The sequence below is a fragment of the Sturnira hondurensis genome, unplaced genomic scaffold (assembly GCF_014824575.4).
Source record: "Sturnira hondurensis isolate 20B ecotype Veracruz unplaced genomic scaffold, ASM1482457v3 Scaffold0014615, whole genome shotgun sequence".
Taxonomy (NCBI): domain Eukaryota; kingdom Metazoa; phylum Chordata; class Mammalia; order Chiroptera; family Phyllostomidae; genus Sturnira; species Sturnira hondurensis.
In genome coordinates this window covers 76,287-89,977 of record NW_028087246.1, presented here as the reverse complement: position 1 = coordinate 89,977, position 13,691 = coordinate 76,287, and the positions used below count along the sequence as shown (strand labels likewise).

The following is a 13,691-nucleotide window of genomic DNA, read 5'->3' as shown; positions in this document are numbered from 1 at the left end:
GAGGCCACTCAGGAAGTGGGTGAGGAGTGAGCAGAGGAGGCTGTGGGTGTCCCAGAGGGGACACTGCATGTAAGGGGCGAGGTGACCATGAGGAACACAGGAGGGAGATGGAGATAGAATTAGAAGGGGGAGAGGGATGGGTCATATCATCTGGGAGGGCACAGTGGCCCAGAGGAAAGGTAAAGTATGGACAGAACCCTGCAGCCTGGGCTCCTGTGCCCTGTGTGTGGGTGCTGGCTGAGCATGGGGCCGGTGAGGGGGGCATGGACTCAGAGGCCATGGTGGGAGCCCTTTGCTCTCAGGTGCCCAGTGGCCTCTGCAGGCTGAGCACCTGGGAGAGGCTTCTTCACAGGAGGGGGTGCAGGGTCTGCATGAGGATCATAGATGGGGCCCCCCAGCCCAGGGCTGACTGGCTGTCATTTGTCACTTAGAATGTACCTCATTTCGTGGACATTCTCTTTCCTTTGCAGCTTACGCTTATTCCAGAAGTTTGACACGTTCCGGATCCTGGTGTGTGGTGGGGATGGCAGTGTGGGCTGGGTCCTCTCTGAAATCGACAGCCTCAACCTCCACAAACAGGTGCCTGACCGCGGTGGGGTCCAGACCCGGGGGCGTGGTGCAAGAGTGGCTGGACAGTCTCGGGAGTGCTCCCTGTGCCTTGGAGCGCCGTTCCCACAGTGGGGACCCGTGGAGGTCTGGCAGGGGTGGCGGGAGCAGGTAGCCAGGTAGCATCCTGGGGCCTGGGGCTGTTACACGGGAACAGGAACCTCACAGTTAGAAGGAAACCAAGGTGCACAGAGAACTTGCCTCTGCAGGACGAGTCCCAGGTTGGGAGCAGGTCTGGGTGGCGCTGCCACCCTCCCTTGTGCCCGCCCGCCCTTACTGGGTCGTAGAGTAAACTTACTGCCTGAGGCCTCTTGTCCAGGAAGGGGGGGAGCAGACTTAAAGTCACAGTTGGGGCCCCTTGGACTTAACTTTTTTTATATTAAAAGCAGACTTTTCTGATTATAAAAGTTAAGTGCTCATTGTTTCTACCCTCCCAGTCCCCCATGGTTAACCCCCCTCCATCGTTGCTCAACTGCTAACACTGGTGACTGTCTTCCAGACCCCTCGGTGACACCCACTTAGTGTAGTGTGGCTTTGAGTCCAGTGCACTCCTGTCACCGCGCTGCTCCATTAGGGCCCGTTACAGATCAGCATGTGGCGGCCCCTGTGCCCACCCACGCTGCAGCAGTGAGTGGGGGTCCGCGGGTGGTTCTCCACGGGCAGAGCTCGGCCAGCCCTGGGCTAGCCGCGCTGTCCACCCGGGCCGCTCCGTGAAGACGACTGGCGAGGGCCACGCGGCCCCTGGCCCTGTCGGCCCCTTTCAGAGAGCACCCCCGCTCAGACTCCGAGCCGGGCTGCCGCCCCGCTCCCCCTCAGGGCTGCACCGGCTCGTTTCCTGGGGCCACGAAAGGCTGCCCCCTTCCTCTGCCGCCTGTTGTCCGTCCTTGTTGTTTTTGCCCAGTGAGCAGGTAAAAAGGGAACGTTTTGTTTTTCTTTGTTTAATACTAGTAAAGTTAAACATCTCAGACATGAAATTTTAAATGAATCACCTGTTTATGTTTCTTGACTAGATTTTTATTGGGGTAGTTACCTTTTAAAATTGATTTCTTTGAGGATTATTGTCATATTAGGGATATAAAATCCTTGTCACTCATATTTTTCCTAGTTTGTCATTTGTTTAGAACATGCTTTTCTCAAGTCTTGGGCCTGACTCTCCCTGTTGGCGGGCCTGGAAGCTGGGGTGGACTGTTCCTAGTCTGCGTTAGCCCCAGGCACTGGAGTGATGTTGGAAGGTGGACTGAACTGCTCAGCTCCAGGGAGGCCACTTGCTCAGAAAAGCGAATGCTGCCCCCTAGTGGTGAAGTCGGGGCACTGCACTTAGGTCCTGTGTTGTGTTGACTTCCAGGATGACCTACGTACGAGTTCATTGTCACTAGTCAGGAAGGCGGGTTACCCACTCAGGGTAACTCAGTGAGCACTTACCTTCTCCGGCCTCCCTGTGGCATGTTATCCTCACCCTCTGTCCCCTGGCTTCCCCTGGACCCCACTCCTTGGTGTTCTTCATCTTCCTGGCTGCACGCCGCCCCCCCAAGCCCTGCATTTCCTGCCCTGAGCCCCCACCCCACCCAGCCTTCCCCAGCCCACATTTTTTTCCTTAGAGTCTCGAAATTATCATCCACCCAGTGTCTGAGCTAGAGATCTGATGGCTGTTCTTCATTTTTCCCTCTCCCTCCCTCCTCATTTCTGAGTAGCTGCTGGGCTCAATTCTGCCACCCTGTATGCTGCTGACCCTGGGCCTCTGTCCCTCCCCCCTCCTCAAGGACCCTCCCCACAGCAGTTCTGCCCCTGAGCCCCCGAGCTTCTCTTGGTGACCCCTTGGCTTTAGGATGAAGTCCAGACTCCCTAACGCAGTTTCTCAAGGCCCAGTGTGGCTCCTTGCTCCTCTGTCTCCACGATCCTCCTTAGTGCCCTCCTCTTGACGGAGTCTCACGTGGCAGGAGGGCTGCCTCTCCAGCAGGGCGGCCCACGGCGGTGCCTTCACTTCCCTGCTCCTGTTTTTTCTTTCAGGCTCTGGGGACCCAGTGCTGGGTCCTCTCCTCCTAGTGCCCACATGCCCTGATCCTCACCTTCTAACTTGCTGTCCCCGGCAGGGCGGTGGGCCTCTCTCATGGCCGGGGCGGGTGACCGTGGTCTGGCAGGGCCTAGGGAGGACCGACGACCCTCCCCACACGCTGCGTGGTGGAACTTCCTGAGTGCTGTCCTGGCCTGGTGGGAGCTCTGGGGAGGGGATTCAGGGAGCCGAGGCGTGAGCAATGTAAGGGGTCTCTCTGGGGAGTGGCAGATAGAGCGGTGTTGGCTGAGCACTGGGACGTTGTCAAGTTTGGTGACCAGACTGGGTGTCCTGGTACCTGTTTGGAAGGGACTCAGAAGCCCTTGAAGGTGTTTNGGCTCTGGGGACCCAGTGCTGGGTCCTCTCCTCCTAGTGCCCACATGCCCTGATCCTCACCTTCTAACTTGCTGTCCCCGGCAGGGCGGTGGGCCTCTCTCATGGCCGGGGCGGGTGACCGTGGTCTGGCAGGGCCTAGGGGGGACCGACGACCCTCCCCACACGCTGCGTGGTGGAACTTCCTGAGTGCTGTCCTGGCCTGGTGGGAGCTCTGGGGAGGGGATTCAGGGAGCCGAGGCGTGAGCAATGTATGGGGTCTCTCTGGGGAGTGGCAGATAGAGCGATGTTGGCTGAGCACTGGGACGCTGTCAAGTTTGGTGACCAGACTGGGTGTCCTGGTACCTGTTTGGAAGGGACTTAGAAGCCCTTGAAGGTGTTTTTAGAGGGGGAAGCGACACTAGTGATGTCTTTGGAAGATGAGCATGGCCTCAGTGAGTCAAGTGGCGTGGATGGAGGGGGAGATGGGGGGTGGGAGCCACAGAGTGGTTCTTCAGGATTCAGATGCCCAGCAGTCAGGGACAGGACTGAGGCCATTGTCATGTGGGTGGGAGGGAAGGGGATTTAGGACATGGTTTGATGAATGAGGTCCGAGAGGGCAGTCCCCACAGGGCAGCAGGTGAGGTGCAGCCTGTGGCAGAGGAGGACTTTGGTGCGGGACCTGAAAGGCCGTCTGTCCTACCTGGAGTGGCAGTGCCGCGCTACTGGAAGCGCCTCTCTCTAGTTCAGCCACTGTGGTCAGCAACGAAGAGGGTTCAAGGCCATGTCTTCCCCCCGTGTCTGTCAGTGTCAGCTGGGCGTGCTTCCCCTGGGCACAGGGAACGACCTGGCGCGCGTGTTAGGCTGGGGCTCAGCCTGTGACGACGACACTCAGCTCCCTCAGATCCTGGAGAAGCTGGAGAGAGCCAGCACCAAGATGCTGGACAGGTGAGTGGGCACGTGGCGGTGCTGCCTGCCAGGAGGGAGCTGGAGACAGGTCACCTCGGCCAGGGGTTCTTACCCAGGGTTCCTGGAGGCCATAGGCCTCTGCAGTTAGTTGGAAAAATTACTTTCTCTATAGTCTTTAACTTTCGACCAAGATTATGAAAAAGATAACAGATAGGTTAGGTACCGAGTGATCAGATCTTCTCTCGAGGCCAAGCCTGACCCACTGGGGCCACTGGGGAAGGTGGCCCTATCCCCTTCCGCCATTGCAGCCCTCATCTGACACCTGGGAGCAGAGGGCCCTTTCTCTGTATTTTGTTCCCAGAAGAATCCTAAGTGTTGGACGTGTAGTGTCTGTGTTTTCAAAAACCTGTTGGCATCCTTGGGGGTGAACTGCCTTTAGTTCTGAGCTCATGTCTGAAATCCCACCAACTGGAGCCTGTGATGACTTGGTGGTGTTGAGACACTGCACGCCCCCCTCACAGGACCCTGTGGTTGCCATTAGTGTGTGTGATCTCAGTGCCCCCGCCATTCCTTCCCCAATTATGGAAGGGGTCTGTGCGCTTTGTGCATGTGAAGAGCTGGCTGCTGGCTGAGGGCTTGTGGCTCTCTGGGTAGGGTCCCTTTCCTCTCTGTCCCGTAGTGACAGTTGTTCTTAGTTCTGGGAGGAGCCCAGATAAAGGGCGTACAGACACAGTTAGAACTGGTGGGAGGCCAGACCCGGGTCCTAAGGTGGGAGGTGTGGGGCCTGTCCTGGGAGGCGGAGCTGCCTGCTGAGAGCCGCCTCTGTGTGTGCAGGTGGAGTGTCATGGCCTACGAGACCAAGCTGCCCCGGCAGGCCTCCTCCCCTGCTGCCGGCACAGGCACCGAGGACCTCAGCGAGGGCTCCGAGGTTTGTATCTCCTGCCTCTGCCCCGCCCCCCCCGCCCCCCTTCCCGGCCCAGTGCTGTCACTCCCCACCCCAGTTTGACCCGCAGAGGCTCAGGGTCCGTTCAAGACTGAGCTGGAGCTGCATGGACTCCGACCTCCCCGGGCTTTGAGGTCATTGGAGGCTTCCCGGTTGTCACCAGGATTTGGGTCCTTTGTGGTGACAGTCTCGTAGGACTTCCCACTCACCTCATACCAGCTGCTGCCCGTTGTCCTCTACATTGCCTCCTTGTGCAGTTAGCTATGCCACCTCGACGTTTAGCACTTCTTTCATTTTCTGGTGGTGGTTGTGGTTTACCAGTTCCACAGGGCGCAGCCTTTGCCTTCCTGATTTCCTACCCTGCAGCAGCACAGTCCTGGGCACATCGCTGTGCTCATGCCCACTGGGCGAGCCGGCTGCTGGCTGAGCAGGAGAGGGAGAGCTCTCCCAGGGCCGCCTGCCGGTCAGCAGGGTGGGGCACAGAGGGCTAGGGCAGCTGTGGGCAGACTGGGCCTGCTGCAGCACGGCCTGCGAGCAGAGGATTGGCCGCACCTTTCAGGAAAGGAAGAATATTTGTGCGAAGCCTAAGATACGTACTGTCAGCCAACAGTGAAGTTTGTTGACCGCTGGGATAAGGCCTGGAGTGGGTTCACCACACAGGGTCAGCTCTCCCGTTTCACCAGGCAGACGTGTGTGGGGAGGGGAGCTCACATCTCGAGAAGGAGAGGGGCTGGGCCATGACCCCGCCAGGTGGACAGATGTGTCGTCTGCTGTGAAGGGGCCTAAGTGGAGGAGCGCGGCCTATGGCAGCGAGGCAGGAGGTTCTTGTTCCTGGCACGGGCTGCTGGTGGTGAACCTCAGGCTGTGGAGTAAAGGAGCCTGAGGTGTTTTCAAGTTTTTATTGACTTTTTTTGTTTCATTAAGGCCCATCTGTACACATCTTTAGGAAGCCTTTGGGATCCTTCAGATAGTGCTAGTGGGACTAGCCGGGGCAGCCAGCCGAAGCGGGGCTGGGGGCACAATGGGTGAGGAGGTCACTGGCTGGACTGAGAGTCGCCCCTCCCTGTTCTGGGGTGATTGTAGGTGCAGCAAATTCTCTTCTATGAAGACTCGGTTGCGGCCCATCTTTCTAAAATCCTGACCTCTGACCAGCACTCAGTGGTGATCTCATCAGCCAAGTGAGTACCGACGGCCTTGTGGAACCAGGGTCCACCGTGCAGCGCGCCGGGTTCCCAGCCAGAACTGTCTGTCTAGAAGCACCTTCCCACATTTCCGCCCACAGAGTGCTCTGTGAGACAGTCAAGGACTTCGTGGCTCGAGTGGGAAAAGCCTACGAGAAGACGACCGAGAGCTCAGAGGAATCAGAGGTCATGGCCAAGAAGGTCTGTCCCCTGGCTCCCTGGCTGGGAGGGTGTCAGGACAGAGAGGAGCTCCACTCCATTCCACTCCACTCTGCTTGTTCCTCACCCAGTGCTCTGTCCTGAAAGAGAAGCTGGACTCTCTCCTCAAGACCCTAGACGACGAGTCCCAGGCCTCGTCTTCTCTGCCCACCCCGCCACCCACCATTGCCGAGGAGGCAGAAGATGGAGATGGGCTGGGCAGCGGCTGTGGCTCGACTGCAGACCGTGCAGTGGGGTCGGCGTGCCCAGCCCGGCCGCAGATATTCCGGCCTCGGGAACAGCTCATGCTGCGGGCCAACAGCCTGAAGAAGGCGATCCGTCAGATCATAGAGCACACTGAGAAAGGTAGCTGGTCTCTTCATGACAAGGGCACTTTCTTCAGGTGGGCCACCCAGTTTCCTTTGAGCATGGTGACAGAAAGGCCTCCACTGCTCCCTGGAAGGGACCTAACCTGTAGGGACTCTACCCAACCTCGGGTACAGCCCTGAGGGACAGGCCCCATCCACCTGGAGGTCGGGCTGCCTAAGGAGAGCCTTGGTGCTCACAACGGAGAGGCTCCTAGGACACCAGGAGGGGTGGCCCTGCTTGGAGGCAGCGGGTGGACAAAGAGGCTGGACCTGGGGATAGTGACGGCAGAGGCAGAAGGGGTCGGAGAGGTGGGAGGACCGTGTGCACTGTGGGGTCTGAAGCGGGGCTGGCTGCTGTGCAGAGGGCACCTGGGGCCTAGTGTCCCTGGCCAGCCTGGGGGCAGGTAGGCCTACGTTGGGTGAGAGGCCTACCTGTCCTGTCGCTCCCTTTTGCTAGACTTGGTTTGCTAAGCTTTGATGAGATCGCTGAAAAACCTTGTTGACCTGTGAACTTCATTGCCTCCGATCTCACCAGGACCTGTCCGCTCCCTCAGCAAGTTTTCCCTTGTCCTGGGTCGTCCGTGCTCTCTTTACCTTCAGAAACCATTTCATGTTTTCCACGTGCTTTCGACGCATTCCCAGCCCTCACTTCTTAACTCTGAGTAGATTGACCTGCTTTTAGCCCAGTGAGAATAATCAGGTCATGACCTCCCAGCCTCACACTGGTGGGTACACGAGGTGGGGCCCCTTGTCCGTCCCCCAGGGTGCTCTGGGCTCTCGAGCCTTCACTCACCTCCTCTGCGCACCCTCCAGCCTCTGGCCCTCCTGCTGAGGCTGCTGGCACAGATGCCTGGTGCCCCTGCTACTTGCAGGGTATTGGGTCCAGGGGACAGTGAGGATGAGGTGGGAGCTTCAGGGTTTCAGCTGCAGCCAAGAGGACACTTGAGGAGAAAGGAGACTGGGAGACCCGTAGGGGAGTCTGTTCGGCAGGCCCTCTGTCAGCCTGGCGTTGTCTGTGGCTGATGCCCACGGGCTGAGCAGTGCACATTCTTGCCCTGTGCAGCTGTCGATGAGCAGAACGCCCAGACCCAGGAGCAGGAGAGGATCGTCTTAGGTCTCCCTGAGGCGGAGGAGAAAAGGGACCTGAAGTCGGACGACAGGCTGTGCCACAGCGAGAGCTTCGGGGTTGCTAAGCACAGGAGCCTCCGCAAAGGTACGGCCCTCCGGCCTAGACGATCCTCGGTGCTGGGGCCAGGCCTGTGTGATGATGGCCAAGCAGCTTGCCGAGGGAAGTTTCAGGGTGCTTTCTCGTGACTGCTCTGGCCCCTTGGCAATAGAAAAGTCAGGAACACATGGCATTTCTGTGCACCAACTGCTGTGTGCAGTTTGATGGCAGGTGGGGGATTTGGGGGGAGCCCTGCTGCTGAGAAGCATGCTTTCCCCAGAACCTCCCTGTGTACCCCAGATCCAGTGGGGCTCAGGGTCTCCCGGCTGCAGCAAGTTGGGCACCATGCACATGCGAAATTTGCTCCCTTAGCCAGCCTTTGCCTGGCATGGTGGCCAGGGCACCACCCAGCCCCACGGCCCATTTGTCCAGGGACCCTTAGCCCTCCTAGCAGAGCCCCCAGCACAGGCTCCCAATGTGGAAAATCGTCCCTTCCCACTGGCTGTGTGTGGCCTCTCCCTTGCAGCCCAAGACACTAGGAGGTATAGCTGCCTTAGAGGTCACTCCATGGTCACTCTTACTCGGAACTCAGCTTGGCCTCTTCAGCCCTTAGTATGATAAGGGCTCAGCCCCTCCGTGCCCTGCTCCAGCCTCACCCTTGGTGGCCTTCGTCACTCTTTAGATGGCATTCAAGCCCACCTGCCTGTCCTTGTGCCCTCCTCGTCTCTCTTTCTCTGGGCTTCTGTCATCATCTCACCCATTCCACTGGGCTGACCAGTGACTTGTTAAGCGCTGCACTTCCCCCGGCCTCTGCCTGGCATTCCCCCAGGGAACTCTCCCAGTGGTCAGTCATGGTCTCTTCTGGACAGTCTGATGGCTTTGTGCCCTGTTTTTGTAGTGTCTAAGTCCCCGTGTGAGAAGCTGATAAGTAAAGGAAGTTTGTCGCTGGGCAGTTCTGCGTCTCTCCCCACCCAGTCAGGAACCCGGGACGGCCTGCCCACGCTGAGCACGAAGATCCTGTTCCCAAGTGAGTGTCCCCACCCCCAGGTGGGCCAGGCACAGTGGCCGAGGGCGTCCACGGGAGGGCCTCGGGGACACACTAACCTGCCAGCCAGCCCGGTCCAGGGCCTTTGGCCATGAATGAGACCAGGTCCCTGTCCTCCTCAGGAATGAGGACAGGCTCTCAGAGTCAGGTTACGGTATGAAAGTATCCTCATTAATCACGAAGGGCAGACGGCACCCACATTGCTGCCTGGGGGCCCCAGGAAGGCACCTGGAGCAGGCGATCCTCCAGCTGGGTGCCAAGGGGCAGGCGGGAGTTATCCCGAGGGAAAAGAGCAGGGTGGCAGGTGGCAGGTGTGCAGGACCGGGCTTTGAGCCGCTGCTTCTCTCCGGAGCACGGCAGGAGCACAGCTGGCCGCTGGGAGGGCTGGCCCGACCTCTTTCCTTTCCTTGCTGTGGTGTTGCCCCGGGTACAGTGGAGGCAACTCCCGTGGCGCCTCCCTGGGGAGCTAGGGTAGGACGTGGTGTCTTTGGAGGGAGCAGTGCTACAGTGGGGCCCTCGGACGCCCTGAACCAGCCTCAGGCGGGGTCCTGAGCCCGTCTGCTCCTGTGGGCGCTTTGGTGATTTCCAGCGACTCACCTGTTAGATAGAAAGTTCCAGAGGCCCTTGGGACGTGAGCTCTCGCACTTGTGAGGCATTTGGTTAGCCAGTGACAAAGACCTCACTGGGGGGCTGAATGGGTAGATTGTTCAAACGCAGGGCTTCATCTCTGCCTTAATGGTTGGTTTAAAGACTTTAAATGGATGTGGGTGGCTTGAAGGCTCTTGTCACTGGAAGTGTCCCTGAGGTTTCTCTCTCGTGAAAGTAGCCTCCTTGGGCTGGACGCCTGGACGCCCAGAGACCACCCTGACGGAGCTTTGTGCACGAGTGTGAGCTGGCTGCGCAGGCCACGTCCGTGCCCCTCGGGTGGTGCGCTCACCACCCGGTCTGCTTGTCTCTTGCGTGGGTGAGGGTTGGTGATGGCAGCTTTTGACCCCAAACTCATCAGTGTTAGTAGGTGGACCTGTCCATACGCTGTTTTAGAAACGTTTAATTACAATCTTCTGCCAGATGCGTCCGTCAGCCTCGGGGGCTCCTGACCAGGTCGGGCTCCTGACCAGGTCTGCCCCTGCTGTTGTGTCCCTCACAGACGTTCGTGCCGGGATGTCCGGTTCCTTGCCTGGTGGCTCAGTCATCAGTCGCTTGTTAATAAATGCTGACCCCTTCAACTCCGAGCCAGAAAACCTGTGAGTATGGCATGAGCCGAGGCTGGCGTGTTGGGGACAGAGTGCTGGGTCATGGAAAATGCTTCAGAATTACCCAGAGGATTTGGGGAGCAGTTGCCTAGGGGATCCTCTTCAGCTGGTGCTGGCGGGTAAGGGAAATGGGAAGCCTCAGTTGGAGTGTGGGGCGAGAGTTCCTGCGACGGCCGATGGCACGGAGCCCGTCCTGGCTCACTCCCAGGTCCCCGATGGTTTCGGGTCAGCATCTTCTGGACAGATGTGGTGTTTGAGGTTCAGGCACTCCTCTTGGCAACTGGCTTTGCACTTGCCCTTCACCGTCACTCTTCAGGACCTTTGGCTGGCTCCACATTGGTGTCTCTTCCTGACCACCTTCCTTCTCCTGTCGCTGTCCCGCTGCTCTCCCGTGTGGTCTGCCCCCTCCTGCCCCACTTGGTGCCACAGTCCCTGGGCCGGATCCTCCTCCTGGTGGTCTCTGGGAAGACACTGTCCTGGGCTTAGATGTGTGGGGAGGAAAGTTCCAAGCTGCGCTGTGCCCCCCGCCCTGTGCCCTGCCAGGTCCCGAGGTAGAGAGGCTGTAAACAACCGTTGAGTTGATTCTGCCCCCCGTGTGGATACCTGCCGTTTCAGACACAGAGGGGTGTGAAGACCTGTCCTTCTAGGTTTTCCTTTTGGCTGGCTGAGAGCAAGTTTCGGGCAGCTAGTGGCTGCAGCTAGCGGCAGGTGGCAGTTGGTTAAAAGTTGCCAAGTGTGTGTCTGGTGTGGTGGGGAGAACAACTGAGACAGGTGCAGGTGACGGGAGTGTGCTGGCGGCAGGCCCATCAGGTCAGTGGGACAGGGAGGGGCCTCAGTTTAGACTCCTGCTGCCAGGCGCTGGCCTGCCTGATACCTGGCCCCCTCCCTGACCTGACGCCACCACCTGCTGTCTGTTCTTCACCGCAGGCCCCTCGCAGGGCTGCTGGGACTATGGTCTTGACCTTTCCTAATGTTTCCTCAGAAAGACCAGAGCTGTGTCCTCTAGGATCAATGCCCTAGGGCCCCCGAACTCAGTGTTTCATTTTGTCACTTGTTCCCCCACCTGAGGTCCCTGAGGGTCCACGCCTGGCAGCTGTGGCCTTTGGCTCCTCTTTGTCCTGTCCTCTTCGGACCAGGGAGACTTCTCCTTCACGTGGAGAGACCGTGTTTCCCCTCCTGCACCCTCCCCTGGCCGGGGAACCAGGCCGTCACCTACCCTCCCAGGCCTCGGTCATCCTGCCTTTGCCTGCGCTGGCCTCCTGGGCCGTCCCCGAGCACTTCCCAGGCCCCTGCTGCCCTCCTCCTCCGGGTACTGGGCCCTGTCTCGCCACCCTCATCCTCTCGTCCCAGGCTGCTTCTCTGGCTTGGCTCCCTCTCTTTCCCAGGATCTATAAGCACTGGAGGGTATGTGGTCTCACTTTTGTCCAGAGCTTTGCTTCCACCCAGCTCTTAGGCACTTGGATTGAATGTGTCATGAAACCACAGGTGTGCGGTCCTCACTCGTGAGATGAGGCTGCAGATGCCTGTTCACCTGAAATGTGCCAGGACCCTGGCTCCTGCCGTGGTCTTGGGCCCACGCACCCCATTGCATTTCCTTGGGAACGTCTGCTGGAGGTGTCAGGAACAGGCTCTTCTCCTTGTTGCTTCCTCTGGGTGCAGGGTCAGGGCTGCTCCCTTCACGTACCTGCCCTGGAGGGGAATCGGGGCCCAGGGCTCCAGATGTGATGCCCGTGGGCAGATGGGGCAAGAAGCTGGGATATTTCTTGTCACAGTGGATGTGGGGAAGGGGAGGGTTGCTGCAGGGCTGGGAGGGATGTTTTCGGATCAGGGGACCTGCTTTAACTGGGTCCTGGGATGACCGAGGGATGTGCTGAGGTACAGAGTTTATGTGCCATAGAATCGTTGGGTGGACATTGCAGGTGGGAATGCTGGCCAGGGCAGCCTGGCAGGTCCTCAGAGCCTAGAGTCTCCACGTGGCCCAGCAGTGCCACTCCCGGGGGTGTGTCCAAGAGGGAGGAGACTTGCCCACACTAAAGCGTGTGCATGAATGCAGGCAAATATTGGCCCCGAGTGAAACAGCCAAGGTGTCCAAGGACTGACGAGTGTCATCCCCACAGTGGGGTGGTTGGCCAGTAACGGGGATGAAACACAGAGCCAGATGAACCCTGAAAACACTGTTCACTGAAGGGAGCCAGGCGCAAGGGCCCCCTGGTGTGGGGTCCCATGTATAGGAAATGTCCAGCGGGGGCAAATCCATGGAGACAGAAGGCGGATTAGTGGTTGCCAAGGGCTGGGGAGGGGTTGGCACTGCTGGCTAAAGGGTACAATGCACCCTTTCTTTCTGGGGTGATGCAATAATTCTAAAACTGGTTGTAGTGATGGTTACATGACTCTGTGAGTGCATTAAAAGTCATATTGTACGTTTTAGCCCTTGCTGGTGAGGCTTAGTGGATTGAGTGCTGGCCTGTGAACCAAAGGGTCGCTGGTTCGATTCCCAGACAGGGCACATGCCTGGGTTGTGGGCCAGGTCCCCAAGTTGCGGGGATGCAAGAGGCAACCACACATTGATGATTCTTTCCGTCTCTTTCTCCCTCCTTTTTAATCTCTAAATATAAGTAAAATCTTTTAAAAAATCGTTGTACATTTTAAATGAGAAAATTATATGGCATATGAATCTCAATAAAACTGTTACCAAAAAAAAAAGTTCCTAGTTTTGCCATCAGGAAGAAATGCTTGGACGCTGGGAGGTGAAAGTGCGGAGCAGGTTGTTGGAACTGCTCTGAACCCCTTTGCAGGGAGTGTTACACAGAGAAGTGTGTCATGAACAATTATTTTGGCATCGGCCTGGATGCGAAGATCTCCCTGGATTTCAACAACAAGCGGGATGAGCACCCGGAGAAGTGCAGGTGGGTGGTGCTGTGTGCACGCCTCCTTCCAGTCTCCCTCATTTCTCCTCTGGTCCATACTGTCACTTCTGGAGTCAGCAGGTGCATGGCACACCGTGTCCTGAGGCGGTCACAAACTCAGAGTCTGAATGCCTGGGTGGAAGCAGGTAGAAGTCCAAGAGGCCAGCCTGGAGAAAGGCTCCCCTAGGGCTGGCCAGGCTGGGGCAAATTCAGGGAGAGAAAATGAGTGACTCACTTGAAGAGAGTAGGGGCTGGGTTCCTTGTAAAGGAGCACAACATAGAGTGTGCTCAGAAGTCACCATGGGAGAGACCCTGGCACCTTCAGCAGGTGCAGCTGTGTGTCCTGGCCCCAGCTGGGCAGCTCGGCCTCTTGCTTGGGTGAGGATCAGGGCCCCGAGCTCCAGCTCCCGGCAGAAAACTGCAACAGGAGAGGCCCCAAGGGCCTTTGCTGGGGATGTCACTAACGAAGTGACAGGGGGCTGGCCTGGGGCCACTGCTGTGTGGTCAGAGCTTGGGAGTAGGAGTGTGCAGAGCCCAGACAGAAAGGTCCATTCAATGCAGGATGTGGGGGTGTGCCCGTGGAGACCAGCCACATCTCAGGACGCTCAGGGCCTGCTCCACTCGGGGAGGTGGGTGGGTGGGTGGGGCTCCGTAGGCCGGTGGTTGCACCTGTGGCTCACACACCCAGGAGAGACAGGAGACACGGGAGTGCTTGTCATCAGCACATGTGGATGTGGGGGCGATGGAGATTGTTT

The 13,691-nt window shown here is 58.4% G+C and overlaps 1 protein-coding gene across 6 annotated transcripts in view; it reads left to right on the top strand.

The window, feature by feature from the left end:
* Positions 1-13,691, top strand: part of DGKD (diacylglycerol kinase delta) — a 108,414-nt gene that overhangs the window by 78,378 nt on the left and 16,345 nt on the right. For all 6 annotated transcript variants that reach the window (XM_037063477.1, XM_037063478.1, XM_037063480.1 and 3 more), the window contains 10 exons: positions 471-579; positions 3,777-3,916; positions 4,712-4,805; positions 5,904-5,998; positions 6,103-6,202; positions 6,292-6,565; positions 7,631-7,780; positions 8,631-8,759; positions 9,925-10,021; positions 12,826-12,936. In XM_037063477.1, coding sequence (XP_036919372.1) covers positions 471-579; positions 3,777-3,916; positions 4,712-4,805; positions 5,904-5,998; positions 6,103-6,202; positions 6,292-6,565; positions 7,631-7,780; positions 8,631-8,759; positions 9,925-10,021; positions 12,826-12,936 — 1,299 coding nt within the window. The remainder of the gene's footprint in view (positions 1-470; positions 580-3,776; positions 3,917-4,711; positions 4,806-5,903; positions 5,999-6,102; positions 6,203-6,291; positions 6,566-7,630; positions 7,781-8,630; positions 8,760-9,924; positions 10,022-12,825; positions 12,937-13,691) is intronic.